This window comes from Pteronotus mesoamericanus, unplaced genomic scaffold, assembly GCF_021234165.1.
Source record: "Pteronotus mesoamericanus isolate MK-2021 breed Mesoamerican mustached bat unplaced genomic scaffold, CSHL_Meso_final scaffold_54, whole genome shotgun sequence".
Classification (NCBI taxonomy): Eukaryota; Metazoa; Chordata; class Mammalia; order Chiroptera; family Mormoopidae; genus Pteronotus; species Pteronotus mesoamericanus.
This window is the reverse complement of record NW_026555321.1, coordinates 13,319,437-13,341,692: the sequence shown is the minus strand read 5'-3', so window position 1 is coordinate 13,341,692 and position 22,256 is coordinate 13,319,437. Positions and strand designations below refer to the sequence as shown.

The 22,256-nt window shown below is 36.8% G+C and overlaps 1 protein-coding gene across 1 annotated transcript in view; it reads right to left on the bottom strand.

Annotated features, from left to right (window-relative positions):
* Positions 1-15,261, bottom strand: part of ZNF385D (zinc finger protein 385D) — a 746,594-nt gene extending 731,333 nt beyond the window's left edge. The window contains exon 1 of the mRNA XM_054595113.1: positions 15,041-15,261. Within this exon, the coding sequence (XP_054451088.1) occupies positions 15,041-15,146 (106 nt within the window). The 5' untranslated portion in view covers positions 15,147-15,261. The remainder of the gene's footprint in view (positions 1-15,040) is intronic.
* Positions 15,262-22,256: the final 6,995 nt, after the last annotated feature.

Below are 22,256 nucleotides of genomic sequence, written 5' to 3'. Positions count from 1 at the left end.
GGAATAAGCATTAGCCCATAAAAAGAAAATTCCATCACTGAGATTATCAAGGAGTTCATGCACATAATTACATAGTACTTTTCCAGTCTTAACACAATAAAGCTTTCAAATAGGAAGAAAAATAGACCAAAGCATACCATTATCCCCAAATCTCTATGTGAATTTGAAATGCTTTTAATTTTCCAGAAGTTTGTAGAGAAGAAAATACAAACTTCAGAGTAGCCATGAATACAATAACAAGTATGTTAAGAAATATTTGTAGTTGGTTATGAATTGATTTTCTCATTCATCCTCTACTGCTTATTAGTTACATGCAAGACATTACCTATTGCCTAGCAACTGCTTTCATATTTTTAAGATTTTTTAATATGGTGAGTTTAAGGTGACTTTTATAGTAGAAAGCCTGAATGTGCAGATATAAATGATTCAAAGTGAAGAGTTATATTTTCAAAATACTTTATTTACATTTCCTTTAGCACCACATCAGTCAGAATATGCTAAGTTTTGCTGCAGTAACAAAATCCGAAAATTTAAGTGACTTCAAGAAACAATGAGCCGTGGATGGTGTGGCTCAGTAGACTGAGTGCCACCCTGTGAACTGAAGGGTTGCTGGTTCAATTCTCAGTCAGGGCACATGCCTGGGTTGCAGGCAGGATCTCCAGTTGGGGGCATGTGAGAGGCAACTGACTGATGTATCTTTCACACTTCAATGTTTCTCTCCCTCTTTCTCCATCCTTTCCTCTCTTTCTAAAAATAAAGAAATAAAATCTTTCAAAAAAAAAAAGAAAGAAACAATGACTTACTTCTTGCTCATGCTACATGTTCATTCAGGTCAGTGGTCCTCCATTCCAAGTCATCCTCATTCAGGGTCACAAGCTATCAAAGCCTCTATCATCTAAGATGCAGCACTTAGTTTCTCATTTTCTTGACCACAGTAAATAACATGTCATAACCTTACTTTGGGTGGGGCGTGGAGAGTATTGCAATCCTTCCAAGTGATTGGAAAGAGGAAAATAAGAAATATTATAAATAGATCTAATCACAACAGGGATTTGATATGCTCTATTTTAAATTATTTATTTCCTCCTTTCTCAGTTAACCTTGAGTTCCTAGAAAGAAAACATTGACTCTTATCCATATTTCCAAGATTTACACTGGGTACTCAATAAGTATTTGTTGAATGAATAACAAGGAGAGACAGCAGTGTAATATATTTTAGCATGTTCAAGAAGAGGTAATACTGAAAATGGACTTTGGATTTGACATAAAGTTCATGTGTAATCACTCAAAAGTGTCTTAGAAATATGGCAAATTGAAGTGATAAAGTGAAGGAAATGAATGGACAATGCCCTTTCCAAAAGATTGACAATGATTCCAGGAAGAGATTTAGGACAACAGCTTAAAGTAAGTCATTCTATACAGAAAGGAGAGTACAGTAAGTCTGGAGAGAAAACAGATGGCAGGAAAGAATGAAGTTTTAAGACAGAGGATGAGAAATTGATGAAAGGTTGAGGAGGCCCCAGAAGAAGTGGGATCATAAAATAGATAAGTGGGATTTTGGACAGCTATCCTTTGGAGATAGAGATGTGAATTATGATGGTTATAAATAAAGCTGTGACTGGTAATAGAAGAAGGAAAATCTGCAGACGTGCCCATCTAACAGTCCTTATTTCATCTGCAAAGCAAAAGCCAGATAATATTCTGAATGTAAGAGCAGGCATTGGACAAAGACTTGAAATGCCTGATAAAATTTAGAATGCCTTTATAGAAAGGAGGTTACTGGAGACCAGAAGAATAACTGAGAAGCTGTAAGAATGGATGTCCAGTTGGAACTGAAATTTTAAGTGGCAAAAGCAAACACTCATCTCCAGTTATTAGAACCATCTATATGATTTAGTGATGCAATATCATGATCCCACAAACCATTTGGTAACACATCCAGGCCAACAATCTAGAAAATGCAAGCAGATGACATCTTTCTGACATCCAGCAAAAAAGGTAATGCTTAGCTCCCTGTACCAAAAAATCTAAAACTATGGTTGAGCATTTTGACTTAATTACTGAGAGCAAAGTATAAATTTAATTGTGAAATGACTTCTCTCAGTGACCATTTTAGATCTACTACTATTGGATAATGTTAGAAGGCTGGAATATATATAGCAAATTCCAAGAGATTTTTCTGTCTTATAGAATTTAATACCTCCTTTAAAATGAGTTGATATTAGCATTTAAAAAAATAGACAATTTTGCATTTTGCCAAAAAAGTAGCTAAGTCTTCCTTGGCTATTTGCAGATGCTCTGATACCTTGGGTATATAGATGGAATTTAGTATTGGTCTGACAGCCATAGTGAGACCTAAAAATGAAATGCCATATTAAGTACAGGACCTTTGATTAAAATGTCTGAATGATAACAAAGCAATAATTATAAAACATGGCAAGTCCAAGATAAGTTTCTGATGTTTAAATGTATAGAAATAGTTAAAACAGTGTTGGTGTGGAAAGAAACAGTCTAGACAGGAAGAAGTGGCATTGAAATTAGGGAAAAATGATGAACTCATTGTAGGATGACAATAGGAATAGCAGTAGAAATGATAGGAAACAATGCCCTACGGAGGCAGTAAGTGTCTCATTGACAAAGAAACTAGTCATGGATTGCATGCAAACAAACAAATACACTATGTAATATCTATCAATTACATGGATTGAACATATGACTAATATTTTTACATAGATTATAAGACAAAATTAGATATATGTATTAGCATAATGTTCAATAAGAAGGTAATTTTAATGCTGAGCTATGTTTTCAAAGTTCTTTGTAGGACAACATTTTCACTTGAATGGTAGGAGAAATAGAGCTGTGAGCAAAAGGACACTATGAGGTTAGGATTTCTGTGATTACCAGAGTCACAGCCACTTGACTAGCTTTAAAAAGATTCTCTTTGGTGACATTTCCAGTGTTATCTTGGAAAGTATTCACAGCTGAACTCCTACAACTTCTTTCATTTTCTAAAAAAATTCAGGAACTAATAAAGCAAGAACTAAATAAGCCTTCACTAGACTAAAAGCTTGATAATGTTATTCTTACAGACCAAACTATTTTTTATAAAATATAATTAATTTGTTTGTTTGTTTGTTTATTGAGAGGGGAAAGGCGGGAGAAAGAAAGGGAGAGAAACATCAATGTGTGGTTACATCTCTCATGCCCCCTGCTGGGGACCTGGTCTGCAACCCAGCCATGTGCCCTACACTGGGAATCAAACCAGGGACCCTTTGCTGTGCAGGCTGGCACTAAATCCACTGAGTCACACCAGCTAGAGCTACTTTTACGATTTTCCACAAAAGTTTGACAAGCCATCCTCACACTAACCTCTCAATGACTTCCAAACTACTTTAGTTTTAGACATACCTTACACTCCCATATATGCACAGCCATATTCATGGAATCAGTACCATAATTCCAGTTCCAGACATAGTAAATATTTCATGATGCTTGGCAGTATCCTAAAGGACATATTTCACCATGTTCTCTATACACATGACACTCAACCAAATTTCAATGATTCTTTACCCGTCATCAATTGTTAGCCTCTATTTATTGACATTTCATTAAGAGCCAACTTCCAAGATTCATTGATGTTTATTTTAATCCTCACCCACGTATATATTTATTAATTTGAGAGAGAGAGGAAGAGAGAGAGAAAGAGGGAGGGAGGGGGGAGAAAGGAAGATAGAGAGAGAGAAACATCTATTGGTCAATTGGTTGCCTACCATATATGTCCTGACTGGGGGTCGTGCCTGCAACCTAAGTACATACCCTGACCGAGAATTGAACCCACAACCTTTTGGTATATGGGACAACACTCCAAGTGAGTCACCACCAGGACTTATTGCTGTTTATTTTAAATGACAAAATAATGACATAAAATCTTAAAAAATCTTTCAAAATGGGACAGATACCAATGCTCTTGTGTGCCCTGTTCATCACAGGGTTCATGAAAGGCACTGTGTTGGCATACATTGTCCTACTGTGTGTCCCCCTGTTCACCTCATGTTTTAAGTGTTAGAAGCAAAGAAACAACACTTCAGCTTCAACCTTTTGGATCTTCTTTAGTGGGAATTCATGAAATAAAAATGAGTAACTTTGTATTCCTATGAGACTCTGATAATCAAGGTGATCACTCAGCTGACACATATTTGTTTCCTTCAGGTTATAAAAATTGAGAGCTTTCTAATACTATTTGATTATGCTGCTCCTCTAGAGATTACTGACTATTATTACCTTAAGCCTTTTATTATTCTGAAATACAAAATGTCAATTATTAAAATATTCGATTTGATTTATAAGGATGAAAAAACACACTGCAGCCTTTTGCTGCTCAAAACATAGCTAGTTGATGTTGCATCACAAACACATTTGGGAAAGTAGTTAAGTTGTCAGGTTTTCAAATAATCAAAGGGATGAGGGGGAAAAAATTCATTGAATAGCACAGAATTTCCAAATTCAGCTAATGGACAAGATGATTCATTGTTTTGACGTGGCAAGACCAAATGGAAAGCCAACAACTGGGAAAGCGCAAAAATGCAGGGACTGGAAACTTAAACTTGGGCATGGAAAGCAAGCAATGTGCTGTAATCAGAATGTAATAGGCAGCATTAATTTATAGGAAGATGCCGTTTGGAGTATCAAATTAGCTTAATCAGTTTAGAAACTTATTAATGCTCCTGACAATTTTCTTTAAGGACCACAACAAGGCATATAAAATAACTGTTAAAGTCACTTTAGTATTTGCATAAAATTAGTTTATCTTCACATCAAATCTGAATATGGTTATAAAGCCTGTATCAGAGTACATTTTGGAGTAATTTTCAAATTAATGTTTCATTAGTGCTCTCTTAATAATGTCGTTTATTGATTGTTCTCATATCCATTCCATTCATATACTATCATTTCCCTCTGGTAAATCACTCCAATGTGTTATAAACTTAACAGAAGCTATTTCCCTGTGTACATGGAAAAAAAAAGAAAACCATTCAGGGTAGCACAGAGAACATCAAGTTTTGAGTCAGACATGGTTACTTCATGGTCAGACATGATCTAACTGTATCACCTAAAAGTTACTTGGCTTTTCAAAATCATTTGCCCTTCCTTAGTTTTGTTCCCTCATCTTAAAAAATAAAAAGTAAATGTGGCTAATAGTAATATCCACCCACCTAATCAGTGGGAAGAAACAAATGAGAAATTACAGTCATTTTTTAAAAATTCTGTGAACAACTATTTCAATGTAAGATTTTAGTTAAGTGCATTAACAGGAAAAGATAAAAAACAGATTTGTTCTAAATGGACATAGAAATGTGCATTTCATCATCTGTAATGGAAATCTTTTCTATCCTGAATAGTACTTAGTTTTTCTCAAATTTTCTTATGCATGCTTAAAACATCCTTATTAAAGAAACTCTTACACTTGTTAAAGGCCGTCTTTTAATAAAGGAATTCTTTGACTTCCCCAGAGTTTTGAGTGGTTTCTCTAAAACTTTTGAAAATTTAAATTGAAAAGAAATTCTAATTTATGATCTAAAAGGAGAAAACATTTTTTCATTTTTTCCCTGTATCATGTGTTCAGGTTAAGTTTTTCTGGATATTTTATTTTTGAAGAGTCAAAGAATAATGCATTGGCATCAGGCATAATTTGTGATCAATAAACAATTAACAGTTATGCCAGTAATTTTTTTAAAAAGGAATTTTTACAAATACAAAGTGCTCACCAAAGTCCGTAAGAATTGAAAAATAGTATTTTAAAAGCAATTTCCTAAGGTCAAATTCTTCTTTATAGGATGCTAAAAATTTCTACTCAATCTACTAAAAGCCATCAATTAATCAGTAATTGAACTGTGTCTACTTTATTTAGGAGAGCAAATGAAAAGGTATAGCAAAATCTGATAGATTATTACATTATTTTTAAGACAATTTTCCAAGTATCTTTAGAATCTGATAACTATTTTGCTTTACTTTCTACAAGTTCTGTGTCTACCGCATAGCAAAGTTTATTTATTCATTCAACAAATGTTTTGGAACACCTACTTTATTCAAAGCAGTGACAAGCATTGCAGGGGGTAGAAAGATGAATAAATCCATGATATAATTAGATTATTACTTTGGGATTATATCTAATATTATCTAGACTGTTGATGCTCAAAGAGACCTGGGAAAAATTAAAATATCAAGAAAAGTCCAAGTTAGGTCACTGTACCCAACTTATTACTTCTTGAGGAAAATTTGGACTGGCCCACTGTTCCCCTTTCAGAGACATCCCTACCATTCCTAGAACGTGTCCATTTTCTCAGGTTCTCCAAAGAGTCAAGCTGACTCCAGCTTTTAATTCATCACAAAGAATGTCAGCTCTCTGAATTTGTCAAAGCAACTGGGCTCAAGCTGCCATAAAATCATAGCTAAAAGTGTCATTAAAGGAAATAAAATTTATAAAGCATTGTCTAAGGGGTATGTAGCCCTCCGATCCTTCTAGAAATTTTGAAATGCCTGTAGTTAACCAGATGAGAAATCATCCCAATAAGTAAACTACTCTGTACTTTGTAAGAATGATTCCTGTTAACGGTCTTTGCTACATTAACAAGGATGTAGCTCACTGTACCATTCAGTTCCCTCTCCATGATGATTCATGGGAAAAATTTTCTCCAGTCTCAGTACAAGGAATGTTCTTATTTTTTTCTTCTACAATAGAAGACTGATGGTGATTTAAAAACCTAGGGCCAAATTCATGGACCAAGTTTTTCATGTGGCCACTCCCTTAGAACATAGGTTGGAATACATCTTTACTTATCTTTCCTACTTTTCAAGAAGGTTCTATTTGTCATGTGTTCTCAATGGCTAATTGCTTTTTCTTAAACTTTTTTGAAGCATAATTCAAATACAGGGAAGTCAATAAATCATATACACAACTTGATGAATTTTTATAAGTGAACAGACTCAGTAATCAACACCCAGATCTGGAAACAGAATATTTTCTGTACCTTCCCTCCTTCCTTACCAGGAACTATGATGTTTGCAAAAGATAGCTGTGCTTAAGTTTGAACTCTATCTAAATGGAATCAAGCTTTTGGGACTTTTTGATCTTTTTTGATCATTATGTTTGTGAGATTATTCATATTTTAACCTATAATTGTATTTAATTCATTCTCATCCTACTTCCTTACTTTTTATATAATTTAGCATATTTGACATTGCTTTTAAAACATCTTAAACCAATTACCAAGCAAAGGTAAAGAAAAGGCAATGATTTCTTAGATATGACAGGCAACGAAAGAATTAGACAAATCATACCTTTAAAAATGTTTTTAAATTTCTACATCAAAAGACACCCTCAACAGAGTAAAAAGGCAACCTGCAGGATGGGAAATACATGTAACACACCTATTGAGGATTTAAATCCAAAATATACAGAGAATGTCTGAAACTCAACAACAGCAGCAAAACAACCCAATTCAAAAATGAGCAAAGGACTTGAACAAGAAGATATAAACTAAAGGACAAATGGTCAATAAACACATTAAAAGCTATTTAAACACTAATCACTAGGGAAATGCAAAACAAAATTACACTGAGATACCACATCTCACACATCAGGATGACAACTATTAAAAAAACAAATAGAAAATAACTGTTGGTGTTGATTGAAGAAATTGGAACCCTTGTGCCTTGGGAATGTAAAATGGTGCAGCCATGAGAAAACCATTACAGTTCTTCCTCAAAAATTTAACATAGAATGACTATATGATCCAGCAATTTAACTTCTGGATATATTCCAAAAGGACTGAAAGTAGCCTCAAAGAGATATTTGTACATGCATGTTCATAGCTGCATTACTCACAATAGGAAAAAAATAAAGGAAAGTAACCTAAGTGTCCATTGGTGAATGAATGAATAAGCAAAATGTAGTATATACAAGTAATTGAATATTTCCTTCCTTCAAAGGAAAGAAATTCTGATATATGCTACAAATGAATGAACCTTGAGGATACTATGCTAAGTGAAACAAGCCAATCATAGAAAGACAAATACTGTATGAATCCACTTATGTGAGGTACTATATAGTCAAAACCATACAGAGAGAAAGTAAAATGGTGGTTGCCAGGGGCTGGGGGGGAGTGGGATTGGAGTAATTTAATGAGGATAGAGTTTTACTTTTGCAATAAGAAAAGTCACCTGGAGATGTGTAGTGGTGATGGTTGCTCGACTATATGAATTTACTTAATGCCACTGTACTGTACTCTTAAAATGGTTAAGATGATAAATTTTATATGTGTATTTTACTACAATTAGAAAATAAGTTATAAATAAATAAATAAATAAATAAATAGTGTCTATTCACTAAAGCCAGAAATCAACTTATTCTATTTTAGAGAAAAAAAAGGTAAAAATGAACAACAATTCCAAAGAAAGTTTCTTATCAGTTAAACCAAAAGTCCAATTAACCATGACATCTCATCAGTCAATATTTCCAGTTAATTACATTATGTGGGTTATCCTCCTGTAAATTTATTTTTACTTATTTTGTTAAATTTGTTCCTGAATCTTTATTTTCTTTCAAGACCTATAATATATAACCAGAAGGAACAGAGTTCAAAAGTAGTCTCTTCTGAACTTTGTGTGTGCTTGTGTGTGTGTGCGTGTATATTAGTTGATTCCATTTCTTATCTTTAAAGTTAATTTGATAATAATTTTTCACTCCTAAAATTCTGAGGTTAAACATAAGAACCAACTATACTCAGCAAAACTACATGTTAAAAGAAAGTAGTTGTCTAGAGTAGTACAGTTATTTATACACAAACATGGTAGGAGCCCAGGGCCTTACTTTTCCTGACAACATTGATATCCTTAGCACTATCATTCTATAAGCACATAATAGTCACTCCTCAAATATTTATTGACTGCATTATGTTAAATAAAAGTGAACAGAAAATCGTTAATTGTCCTGATATCAATGATCCAAAATATGGTTAAAAGTTGAACATAACACAATCTACTTTTAAAATATGTGAAATTTCTGGTCCTTTCTACATTTTACACAATTTAGTTATGTTGGCTTCACTCTTTTTTCATACACCTAGCAGAGTTTTTTAAAATATGACTATACTGACTGTGCTTGGTGAAATAATTTGCATAGCCTTCCTATCCTTCCCCCTCATCCCCAGCCCACAATAACATCAGATCTTAATCCCTGGAACCCATAAATGTCACCTTATTTGAGAAAAGAGTGTTTGCAGGTATGATTATATTAAGGATCTTAAAATAGATTACCCTGGTTTACCAGGGTAGGCCCTAATTGCAGTCACAAATGTCCTTATAAGAGAAGAGCAGGTGGAGGTTAGACTCACAGAGGAAAAGATAATGGGAACACAGAGGCAGAGATTGGGAGGATGTGACCACAAACCAAGAAGTGCCCGCAGCCCCCCAAAGCCTGAGAGGCAGGGCTCAGATTCTCCTCTAGAGCCTTCCGAAGATACCAAGATATGGCCTTGATGATACCTTGATTTTAGCCCAGTGACACTGATTCCAGACTTCTGATCTCCAGCCCGTGTCAGAATACATTTCTGTTTTTTAAGCCACCAAGTTTGGCATAATTTGGCTCAGTAGTCACAGGAAACTAATTCATGATGACAATTAAAAATAGCTAACATCTGTCCTGACTGGTGTGGCTCAGTGGATTGAGTGCCGGCCTGCGAAACAAAGGGTCATGGGTTCGATTCCCAGTCTAAGACACATACCTGGGTTGCAGGCCAGGTCCTCAGTAGGGGTGTGTGAGAGGCAACCACACATTGATGTCTCTCTCCCTCTCTTCCTGCCTCCCTTCTCCTCTCTAAAAATTTAATTAATTAATTAATTATCTAATTAACAAATAGCTAACATCCATGGCATACTCACTTTGTACTGGGCACTATTTCAACTACTTTACAGATATTATCTTCATAAGTGTTCAATCAACCCATGAAAGAGGTTATTTATGATCACCATTTTATGGATGAGAACACTGAGGCAAAAAGATGTACAATATGCTCATTAAACCCTCACAGTGTATAAGGAACAGAGCAAGGATTCAAGCCCAGGCACTCTAGTTCTTTAGTTCACACTCATAAACACTACACCATGTTAAATGACTATTTGCCTCTATGACTTAATGTCAAATTTCACTATGAATGCAAAATTGAAACTACCTGAGTTCTTAAGCCAGTACCTACAACATTTATACTTTAAATTCTACATGATCTGGATAGATTTAGTACACTAATATTAACTTCTAGGGGTTGTTCAAACAAACACGGTTTAAAAATCTAGATTTTTCAGAATGCCTTCTGGAGTTTCATGTGTTTAAGTAAAAGTAGGGTAAAATACATTTCATTAATTTTTATTTCACTTCATTGGAAGGTAGATGAGACATTGTTAAAGAAAAAATAGGTCTCTAATAATTTTTAATAATGCATTATAAAAATAACAGCAAATAATTCCTTAGATATAAAACAACACCCAACAAGATTACACACACACACACACACACACACACACACACGCAACTAAACAGAGAACATTTGACCTCATATATGAAAAACTCAGGAAAATCCTCAAATGGATCTATCTAACACTTCACTGTAATGCTTTTTCTTCTCATGGAGACAGATAGGTTTAATGGGTAATAAAAATATGCCAAGATCAGTACTGTTTGCTTGAAGATGGGCTACATCATTGCATGGAAGAAAAGTACACATTCTCCTTTCCTGCAAACTTTTCACTAGCAAGACCTATTTAGGAAGAATGCATGCTTGTTTGTTTTGGTAGATAGTTTCTTTAAAAGATCATGGAGAACTATCCTTTTGTGTTCCAAATAAGCAAAAAATTAAAGATATGGTTGGATGACACTATAAGCAGAGTAATGAAGTCATTAAATGGTCTAGAGGTCCCCATCTCAATCTAGAACTGTATTCTATTATTTTCTACAGGCTCATCAGTTGGTTCATTTTTTTTGAAACCCACCCATAATCTGGACAAAATACTAAAAGTGGTACAGAATAATCTAGATATGATTAAAATCACATTTACAATGGGATAAAGTCTTTGTGAAGGAATTTGAATCATCTCTGCCTTTCTTTGCAATCAAAACAAAAAGAAAGTTAAGGCTAGGTTATTCCAGAAAGGGGAGTTATTGCTCATTTTAACAGGCCCTAGAAGATATAAATTAGTACATTTTTAATGTAGCATAATTTTTTAAAATGATCTGTACCGTGTTATCCACTTGTTCAAAAGATTAATTTCACTGATGAATTTTAGGCATGTACTCTATTTGAGCTGATCTACGTTTCCTAAGAGGCTATTTAAGTGCTTGCTTGATTTTCAACATACAGGCTTTAATTTATTCAAACTATCACTTTGGAAACATTGTCAAAAAAATAAGTGCTACCTACCTTGAGTTCTAAGCTCTTGAAGCATTCAAAATTACAAATCTTTCCTCAATATTATTTTCTTCGATCTATGATATAAATGTGACTCAGATATTCAGTTTAAATCACTTTTCAAATACCTGGTTGCTCAAATCACCAAGTAATATCCAATAAAGTATTACTCTTAGTGTGCAAATATGGAAATTTAGAAAATTTATAAAACACAGTAGAAAAAATTTTCATATCATTGTAAGGTTAATCCATTCATAAGACTTATTGTCATAAAATATTTTTCAAAAATTTAAGATAACAGTTTAATACATTACTACTAAAATTAAAGGTTAGCTACTAGAACAATTTAATTATCTACTTCCAAAAATAAACAAAATGTCTAGGCAAGTTATTACTGTGCTATTTTTACCTTTTTGCTAAAATCCTTACATATTCAGAAATGTATTATTTCTGGTAGGTATGCAAAATGATTTTTTAACACTTCGGCTACAGCAACAGAAGAAACAAAATTTCTACTTCTTGCAATGCTAAGTTACTACTAGAAAAACACAATTTAACCCTAAAACAAAAGAGTAATCATGACAATGAATATTAGTTTAATGGAACAAAAAAAATGTTTTATTTGAAAACAATAGAATAGCATGCAATTGCAATGAAACATAATAAAATATCTTTAATTTCTCAAAGTATCTCTATATTCTCAAAGCTGCTCCCACATCTTAGATAGTAATATCATTAGTGTTCAAATAGATGTATATGCTTTTATTTGATAATATCATTCATGTGCAGGCAAACCAGAGCTGTGACATAAAGTATATCACTCTTTCCAAAATAAGCATAATTACAGCCTGTGAAGAAATATGACAAATGCATCTTTATTTGCTTTTCTTGCTCTTAGTTTTAAAAGCCTCAAAATATTTAGAAAGGCACTATTATACCTTAACTGAAGATCATGAGTGATGGATTTATAAAGCTGGAGATTACAAGAAAATAATGGAAGATGTGTACTCAGCTACCGATATGCACTTGAAAAAAATATATGAAACATCTTAATTAAATTTCAAATAAAATAAATACTAAATTAGACATGACTCTCTTAGCTGGGATTGTTACTATAAATGAAACATTACATTTTGTTGAATTGCAAACTTTTTTTATGGTTGAACTTTTGATACACCTAATAAATAGCAAATCACAGCAGGGGGTGTAATTGTTTTGAAAATATCATTGAAAATAAAAAGGAAATTTTAAAACAGCCTGCTATTATTTCTTAATAGAAATCCAACATCTTAGGATCTGAGCATTAATTATTAGCTGACTGAAATATGAGAGTGTCCAGGTAGACCTCAGGATCACTCTACAGGGTCATACAAATGTGATGTTAGCACCAGGTATGTTTGATGTCATAAATCACACATTGTTAAAAGCATGGCTCTAATATAATGCTATTGATTCACAATAAAGAGGCTCGAGAAATGAACATTGTCAAGGGGAACACCAAGACCTTACTTAGCATTTAGCCCTCTCTAGAGCCAGCAAGCCAAATTGCATAAATGCTATACAAATTTCATTTGAAGTCAAGTCTCAAGTTCTACATTTCTGTCAAATTAAACATCTGAAATTTTTATGCATGTAGAAGTTGTGCAGTTGTGGAGGAATCAACCTATCATATTATCATCGCGGTACTAATTTTTTATGAGACTTAAAACTTAGAGAAGTCATCCTTCGACTTTTCAAATGAGGCTCAAAGAGGTTGTATAGTGGTTAATGTAATTAACTATGGAGTCCAGCAATCGTAGCTTCCAAGACACAAACTATGCAGCTTTTTCAAATTTAACATCTCAAGTCTCCCTTTTCCTTATCCATAACATGGAGATGGTAAAGTTGCTGCCTTCTCAGGGTAGTTAGGCATTGGCAGGGGCCGTAAAGCCTTTAACCTACTGAATGATGTGCAGTAAATGGGAAACAAATATTAGATGCTATTATTATTATTACTACTACTATTATTATTAAATGACCCCAAAAGTCCTTCAGCCACTTTGTAAGAGCAAAAGTAGTCCAGAAGCCCTAAATTTTGTCTTAGGCCTCTTTATCCTAACTTAGAGTGCTTCCAACACTTCATTTCCTTAAATCTTTAGTAACACATTAACTCAAAATCCTTGTCCATTCCCCCAGTCTATATGTAAGCTCATGAATAGAATCCTCAAGTGAATTTTCTGAGGAACATCTGGAGGAAATAGGAAAAAAATTGCAGCAAACCCCAGACATGCTGTGTTGCATCAATATACATAATTTGAAATGACCCATACCTGCCTTTCATGCTTAGGGACCACAGTAAAGTCACTGAATTACTCAGTCCTGGTCAAGGGTGGCATGAAACCCAGAGGGAGATTCACCTTTGCAGTCAATTTCAAGGAACATGGTGAACCAGAATTAAGTAGACTCATGAAAGACAGGTTTAACAAACCAACTAGCAAACAGCCACAAAGGAATAGAGAGAAATTTCCCCATCACATCTCAGAAGCATCAGGGAATGTCCTAAAGCATCAGCTCAAGGGTTCTTAGTTACACCTACAGAACGTAGGGCAATCTTCTTAGTTCCAGGTTCCAGAATTTGGAGACACTCAAACACCCAGAACACCACATCACGGGTTATTTTAGCCGCAGCTCAGACTAAAGCATACATAAACCCAAGCCACCAGAAATGCAGGGTGCTGTCAGTCTGACCTGTAAGGGGAACAGAGAGAACTGGGTGTTTCACAGGGGGCGACACCATATTTAGGGCAGTGGGTTTCCTCTAACTGCAATTCTCACCCACAATAAAACTTTTCTCCTCAAATCCAAGAGGTCACAACGTGTGCAGACCCTGCACTCTCTCTGTTCTACCTGGCTCTCCGGATCTGGAGGGCGACTGGATTCAGCGGCACCGGTTTACCCTCAGCCTCCCAAACCCACCCTCAATCTCAGTGTGATACCTGGAGCTAGGCTTTCTACAACTCAGTAGCTTCTCACACCGCCCTCAAGTTGTGTGCATCCCGACGAGAAAAAAATTTTTAATAATAAAATGAGAAGAAGAAAGGCAGGAAGATAATGAGAGGACCATCACAAAGCTAGCCCGCTGTGCTTTCTTAGCCCTACAACTTTGCCAGGTTTCCCGAGGAAGGAGCGCACCCTGCACACACCCAATAGGAAACAGGCGGCAGGGCGTCCATCCTCGGTGGCCCAGCCCTCGACTCCAGCCAAAGACAGGCTGACCCGGTCGCCTGCCCCAGCTGCTGCCTCAGCTGCCCCGTTGGTCCTCTGCAGCGCCTGGTGCCCGGAAAACCTCAAGCTCTGCCCTCTCTGCACTCCGGCCCCAGCACTCACATCTCTTCTTGGCACCCAGTAGCAGGGCAGGGATGCTGACGGATGGTGACGGGTACAGGGGTCGGGGTGGTCCCGGATCCAGAGGGTGCAAATGCCCACTCCACGCGTGCCTCTCATCCCGCAGAGGCGCAGCCCCAGAGCCCCACCGGGCACCCTAGCCAACTCCTGCAGCCTGAACCGAAGCCTAGACACCAATTTTGCACTTAACTTACCTTGGCTGGGCTGAGCTTTCAGCGTCCCCAGTAGCTTCTCTCTCTTTCCTCCCACCGAGCCCTTCATCCTCCTGCTGGCTGCCGCCTGGCGCCCTGGCCCTGGCATCCAGGAGGAGCTGCAGCCCGGACTGGCTGTCCCTGGGGGCACACAGTTGCCCACTCGCAGCTTCCTCGGCGGTGGTCACAGCAAGGCGTGAGCGGTGGCCGCCCAGAACGGTCCCCGAAGCGTTGCTCACACTGTCTTTCAGGCGCGGGCTGGAGTTGGCAGTCAGTGCGCCTCTGCCTCTTCCGTGCCCATGGCGCTCCGCACGCGCCCAGAGCCCCGCGCCAGCCTCAGGTGCACACGCGGGGAGAGGTGCCAGCCCCGCCAGGGAGGGAGGGGCCAGGCCCAGGGGTGCAACGAGAGAAGGAAAGGACTGAGAAGGAGGAAAGAAATCGGGAGGCAGGGAACTGGCTTTACTGGAGCAAATGGATCACGGGTGTTAAGGGAAACCGCGAGAAGGAGAAATGCATCCAGAAACTAGAGATAGTGGAAATGAGCTCCAGGGAGCTGCCTCAGAAGCCTCAGGAAAGGGGCTTTTCTTGTGCGCTTTGCTCCTTTATCCTCCTTGTTTGGGTGTAATACCTGACAAACGGCCCTCCCTCTTTTTTTTTTTTTTTTAATAACAGTTAATTTCAATAACCTTGGAGAACAAAGTGCTACTGCGAATGTAAAGTCCCGCCTCCACAAAACCCAAGTGCTCACCCCTTTTGAGGGACCCATATCCTACTGAGATTTTTCTTTTCTCATCTGATTCATTCATTCATTTTCTCTCTCCCTCCCTCCATCTCTCCTCTCTCACACACACACACGCGCGCGCACACACACACACACACACTCACACTCAATACTGTACCCTGGGAATGAAAAAGATACCCTCTCTCTGGCCAGGTAACTCAGTTGGTTCAGAGCATCTTCCCTTACAGGGCATATACAAGAATCAACCAATGAATGCATAAATAAGTGGAACAACAAACATGTTTCTCTCTCTCTTCCCCTATCCTTATCTCTCTCTCTTTCAAATTGATAAATTTAAAGGAAAAAATACCCTCTGCTGCCCGATTCTAGACTTAAAGGAGCATGTCTCACACTTTACTGGGCACAGGGAATCACCTGGGGAACCAGTTAAAGTTTAGATTCTGATCCAAGAGGTCTGGAGTGGGAACTGAGATCATCATATTTCTAATGGTGTGGCAGAGGCCACTGATCTAAGGACCATATTTTGAATTGCAAACAAAGAAAATAAACCTGCTTTCTACTATCAGCTAAGATACTACTTCTTTGTAAGATGATCTGAAATAAGTTGTTAAGCCACTTGTTTCCAAGAAGCTTCAGAATGCGATGGGGCCAAATAAATTATAAACATAAACTCAGGATAAAATGCCCTATAGATAGATACGAGACTATCATTATTTTCATTGATTATTCCTATTGAGAAAATCATAAGAAATATTAATGCTGATGAACATGTAAAGAGAGATTAAAAATTTGCCAATGCATATGTTTTCAAGAGAACGTCTAAAAAATAATCCACAGTGACCCGCCCACAAACACACTGTTGTTTAGAAAGAAAATGTTAAGTAACACCCTCTAAGGGGCAGCCTCTTCCTCCTGTGAGTCAGTTGTTGACTTTTGCTGATATGGAGCTCTGTTCAAGTGTGTATTATATGAAACAGTTAAATTGCTTATCAGGCTAATAGGTAAAGAAAATCAAGAAAAGCAAATGCCAAGAACAAAGAAATATAACCAATGCACCAAAAGATATGTTGTATCACAGCTTACATAACTATGTTAGCTTTGTTTGATTCTTTCTTTATATGTTTTCATCTGGACTTAAACACTCATCCCACTTTTTCAATGGAGTAAGTGTTAATAAGCTTTTATCATAGTAAAGGCCTTGCCTTGAAGTGCACAGCATCTAATATGGTTCCTGCTTTGAAAGAGCAATTTGACAATAAACACCATATTAGGCAACCTCTGGCACCAGAAGAGAGAACCAAATATGTTACCACTGAGAGTTCAAAAGGTGGTGAGACCTGGAGAGACTTCATGGAAGGGAGATCATTTAGGATAAACCATAAACGTGATATAATTCCATCAGACTGAGGTAAGAAGGATGGACATTTAAGGTGAAAAAGGGAAGGCAGAAAAGTATGGGGAAGAGTGGGCCTTTTTGCCCAGACGATACAGTACATGTATAGAGGTAGGAGAAATGGCTTGAAAAACTGGCAGGTCTATGATTGCTCTCCTGAGCACCGGTCCTTCACTTCAGTGGTTTGTACTTCTCTTCCGCAGGGGACCACCATGATCAGAAATCCAGCAAGAAGATTGATCTGACATAAGAAGTGAATAGGATGACATAGAACCAGAAAATAACAGAGGCAGTGGAAACTGTACGTAAGGGACCCAAAGGTGAAAACCTTTATATTGTGGGAAATGAAATATAAAGATGTTTAAAAGGAGACATTGCTGAGACATATCTCATTAACAGTATGTAACACTTACGTGGAGGAGAGGGATTTCTTCTGTATATCTCTAAGATTTTGTACCTGGAGGACTAGAAAAATGTTGACACCATTTAGAGAAGTCAAGAATTTATAGTTGGTTCTATTTTTATGTTTATTTGGAAAAGGCTAGTAGATAATGAGTCCTTTTCAGAGATTTTTAGTCAGTTGAAGGGAGATGATCAGGTAGGGATGTTTACATAGTTAGAAATTCAAGCCTTGCTTTAAGGAAAGGGGTTTTGGATTAGAGCCTGTGTTTGCTCTTGCATTTGAGAGTTCTGGGCGTGTATGTGGAGTTAAATGGTTGGGAGAATGTGAGGTCAGTGAGGCAGATTAGGAGAAGAAATGTAAAGTGCTTTGGACCGAAGCTTGGAGTTGTGACCTCCCTGGATCCTTAGTATCACCATCTGTAAAATATGAATAATAACATCTTCTGCACAAAGCAGTTGTGAGGATTAGTGAGATAGTGTACTGTTTTCTCATTTATATTCTTTGCACTAACCTGTAGGTTCTGACTGAGAGGATGGGAACACACGTATCGCATTCACTGTTGCAGCCCCGACATCTAACTTAGTGTTTGGCACATAGTAAGCTTTAAAAATGTTCGCTGAATGAAATTAATAACCTGAGAGGAAGGAGAGACACCAAAGCTTAACCAGGAAGATGGCAAGAGACAGCTAAGTGGATTCTGTGTTTTCAATGCCATGGAAACCAAGTCAGGAAAAAGTTTTGTTACAGAGATGAACACTGGTAACAGATGGGACCAAGAGATTAAAAGGAAACATCAATATATATTGGGAAAGCTTTTGGTTTTGTTTTGGAGAAAGATCTAGTTGAAAATTTAATTGATTACATTCAAGAGAACTGTTGTACTAGAAAGGTATCACTATTATGAGTGGCAGAGGAATTTACAGAAGAAGTTTAGATTATTCTTTAAAGAAATTTGATAGCAAACTGAAGATAAAAAGAGAGATTGGGGTTTGAGGGCTGGTAGCAGAATTGAGGAAAGTCATTTCTCTTTAGTAAACAGAAAGCCCAAACATACTTTATTGATAAAGGGGCAAAAAGTGTAGGAGAGAAGTTCCAGGTGAGAGAGGCAGAATTGATTGAGCAATATCTGAAAAAAGAAACAGAGCCAGTGAGCCAAGAGTGTAAGTAATCAATCCAAACAACGAAAAGAGTCATCTGCTTTTTATAAGCAAGAATAAAGGAGTAGAAACAAGAAAATGTGCTGATATTCTGAAGTGGAATGGCAAGAAGTAAGAAAGGCTTACACTGTTTTTCCCCTGCATCTCCAGGAAAACAGGACTTCTACTGATACCCTGTGATCAAGAAATATCTTTGTAGGCTAGGAAAATGTGGAGAATATTTGGAACAAGTTTAATACAGTGTATATAAGAGAGGGGGAGAAAGATCACCAAGTAACCCCACCAGATGGGAACCTACCTTAGGGGTAAAAATGATACATTTATTATCATGAAGACAATCAGCCTTTTTTGTTGTTGTTGTTATTTTCACAGCAGTTTTCAAAGATCTAAGTGCAGAAACAAAGTGTGCAGCATTGTTTACCCAAGTTTAGTCATCAACAAAGTAGACTTATGGGAGATCAAACAAGTGAGGAATTTCACCGAGTGAGGATGAACTCACAAATCTATAAAACAAGTCATGGTATGCAAAGTACAGCATAGAGAATATAGTCAATAATATTGTCATATCAATGTATAGTTTCAGATGGGTACTAAACTTACCAGGGTGACCACATTGTAAGTTATAGAGTTATCTAATCACTATATTATACACCTAAAACTAATATAATATTAGAAGTCAACTGTAATTTTAAAGTTTTTAAAAATTAAAAAAATATTTTAAAAAACAAACAAATCTTTCAGACCTGGGGTTGATTTGCAATGTTGCCATTTATACTTTCTGAGATCTTATACAATTGATTTAACCTCTCTGAGTGTTAGTTTCCTCATCTGTAATACTGGGACAAGACTATTTAGTCTTTGGACTTAGACTTTTCTAATAAAATAAGGTAACATTTGTAAAACAGGTGTTCCCAAATAAGCACCTTCATCAGAATTACCTGGAGGACTTGTGCAAACACAGATTGCTGGGCCCAGAACTACTGATTTACTAGGTCTTGAGTGGGTCTCAGAAATTTGAGTTTCTAACAAGTTTCCTGGCAATGCTTATGCCGCTGTTCTGGAGAAGCATGCTTTGCAAGCACCCCTTATCCCCTGCCCCTCATTGGAAACCATTTAACATAATGCCTGGTACATAGTAAGTATTAAATACATCATGACTAATGTTTACATTGGTGGCCAACTCATGATATGACAGCTGAAGGTAGAGTTCAATGTGAAAATGTTATAAACGAAGGTGAGTGGTAGACAGAGGCTATTGGAAGAGACTGAGAACCAAAGGTAATAAAAATGAAGATCATATTTCGTGTAAGGGAAGTTATGAGAAAGACTTGAGATCAGGAGGTTTTGGCCAGGAAGAGAATTCAAGAGTTCAGAATCTTGGAGGCTAATTTATGTTTAGCCCAACACTTTCTAAAAGGGTGGTTTATAATAAAAACCAAGGCCATAGAAATAAAATCAGATCATAGAAAAAGGAAATTGGGTCAAAGGAGGATAGCAAACCTGTCAAAAAAAAAAAAGTGGCTCAACACCACCGCTGTGGCTGAGCACAGAGCCAGGCTCTTGGTCTTAGAAGCCACGGAGAAGCAGGCGTCAGATGATGTTACATAACTCTCACTGTCTGAAGCAAAGATTTGTAAATCCCAGTCTCTCCTGCTGAAAGAAAAATTCCCTACTCTCAAATCAGAGAAAAATCTCACCTCTGGAGTATAAAATAACTTGGAATTCATGTGGCTTCTTAGAGGCATCCATCAAGGCATATAGTATTATAACATAATGAATAAAAAGCCCATCTGGGAGAGGGGCGGAATATATGCTCTAGATATTTTGCCTTCTAGTGATTCAACTTTACTACTTCCATGCCTCATGTTCTGAGCACCTGTACGGTGTCAAAAGCTGTGGCAGGTGCTTTGTGTGGACTTTCTTTAATCTTAGCGAGATCCCTCTTTCGAGATGAGAAAACAGGCTCAGAGAGATTGAGTAACTTCCCTGAGATCACACCTAATAAGCAAAAATCTCTGATTATAAAGCTTGATACACTTCTATTCTAAAGTACTGTCTGCAAAAAAGTAAAATAAAGTTACTAAATGTGGTCAGTCTATACTCCTTCTGTCTTAGATTGGGTTCTTCAGGAAAGATTCTGAACAAATGAATATTTGAGTGCAGGAATTTTGTTGGGCGAGCCCTCAAGGTCAAGACCTGTGAGCAAACAAAGAAGTCAAGGTTGGGGAGGGAAAAGCTGAACTTCAGTGCCACTTCAAAATGGCCTCAGCCAATCCCACCAGAGCTCTAGTTGGACTAGGCCTTCAGAGTTATCCAGAACTGAGGACCGAGAACCAGGTCTTTGTTCCCTGTGTCAACATGTTATTCTGAATAGCCAAACTTTAGTTCTCAGAACTAAAAAATTAGGCCTGTAGAACAAACCTGGTCAAATATTTTATCATCACTGCTTTATAGAAAACCAATGATAACTATCTTAAATGCAGCCATTAATTTAATAAACATCATTATTTGCAAGGCACTGTGATAGATGTGATAGATACTTTGGGAAAACACAATGTATTTAAATCACACATTTGATGTCATATAAATTTAGAAATAAAATTAACTATACAGAAATAAATTGTCTGTAAAATGGATAAAAGGATAGTAGCTATTTCACTGGGTAGATCTGAGGATTAAAAAAACTGCCACAAGATTAATGCTATAAACTATTTGATTTTTTTTCCCCAACTACAATAGGTTGAAATGAAAGATTTTTCAAAATAAAAATAACAGAGTACACACAAGTATGTAACAAGTTCAGGATAATAAATTCTCCTTTTCTCTGAGAAAATTTAACAAAGGAGGAGAAATTTAGTTGAGTCTTCAAGAATGAGCTGGACTTTGAAAGACAAACACAATGATGAAGATAAGATGGCATTCTTCTTTTCTTTTTATTGTTGTTCAACTATAGTTATCCCCATTTTCCCCCTACTACTCTCTGCTGCCACACCCACCTCCACCTCCCACACTCAGTCCTACTCTGCCCCGTTGTCTTTGTCCACAGGTCCTTTATACATTTCCTTGTTGACCGTTTCCCCTCTTTCCCCCGTTATCCCCTCTCTCCTCACCTCTGGTCACTGTTAGTTTGTTCTTTATTTCAATGTCTCTGGTTCTATTTTGCTTGCTTGTTTGTTTTGTTGATGAGGTTTCACTTATAGGTGAGATCATATGGTATTTGTTTTTCACTGCCTGGCTTATTTCACTTAACATAATGCTCTCCAATTCCATCCATGTTGCCATGAAGAGTAGGAGCTCCTTCTTTCTTTCTGCTATGTAGTATTCCATTGTGTAAATGTACCACAGTTTTTTGATCCACTCTTTTACTGATGGGCACTTAGGCTGCTTCCAGCCCTTGGCTACTGTAAATTGCACTGCTATGAATACTGGGGTGCATAGGTTCTTTTGAATTTGTGTTTTGGGATTCTTAGGGTATATTCCAGAAGTGGAATTTCTAGGTCAAAAGGAAGTTCCATTTTTAGTTT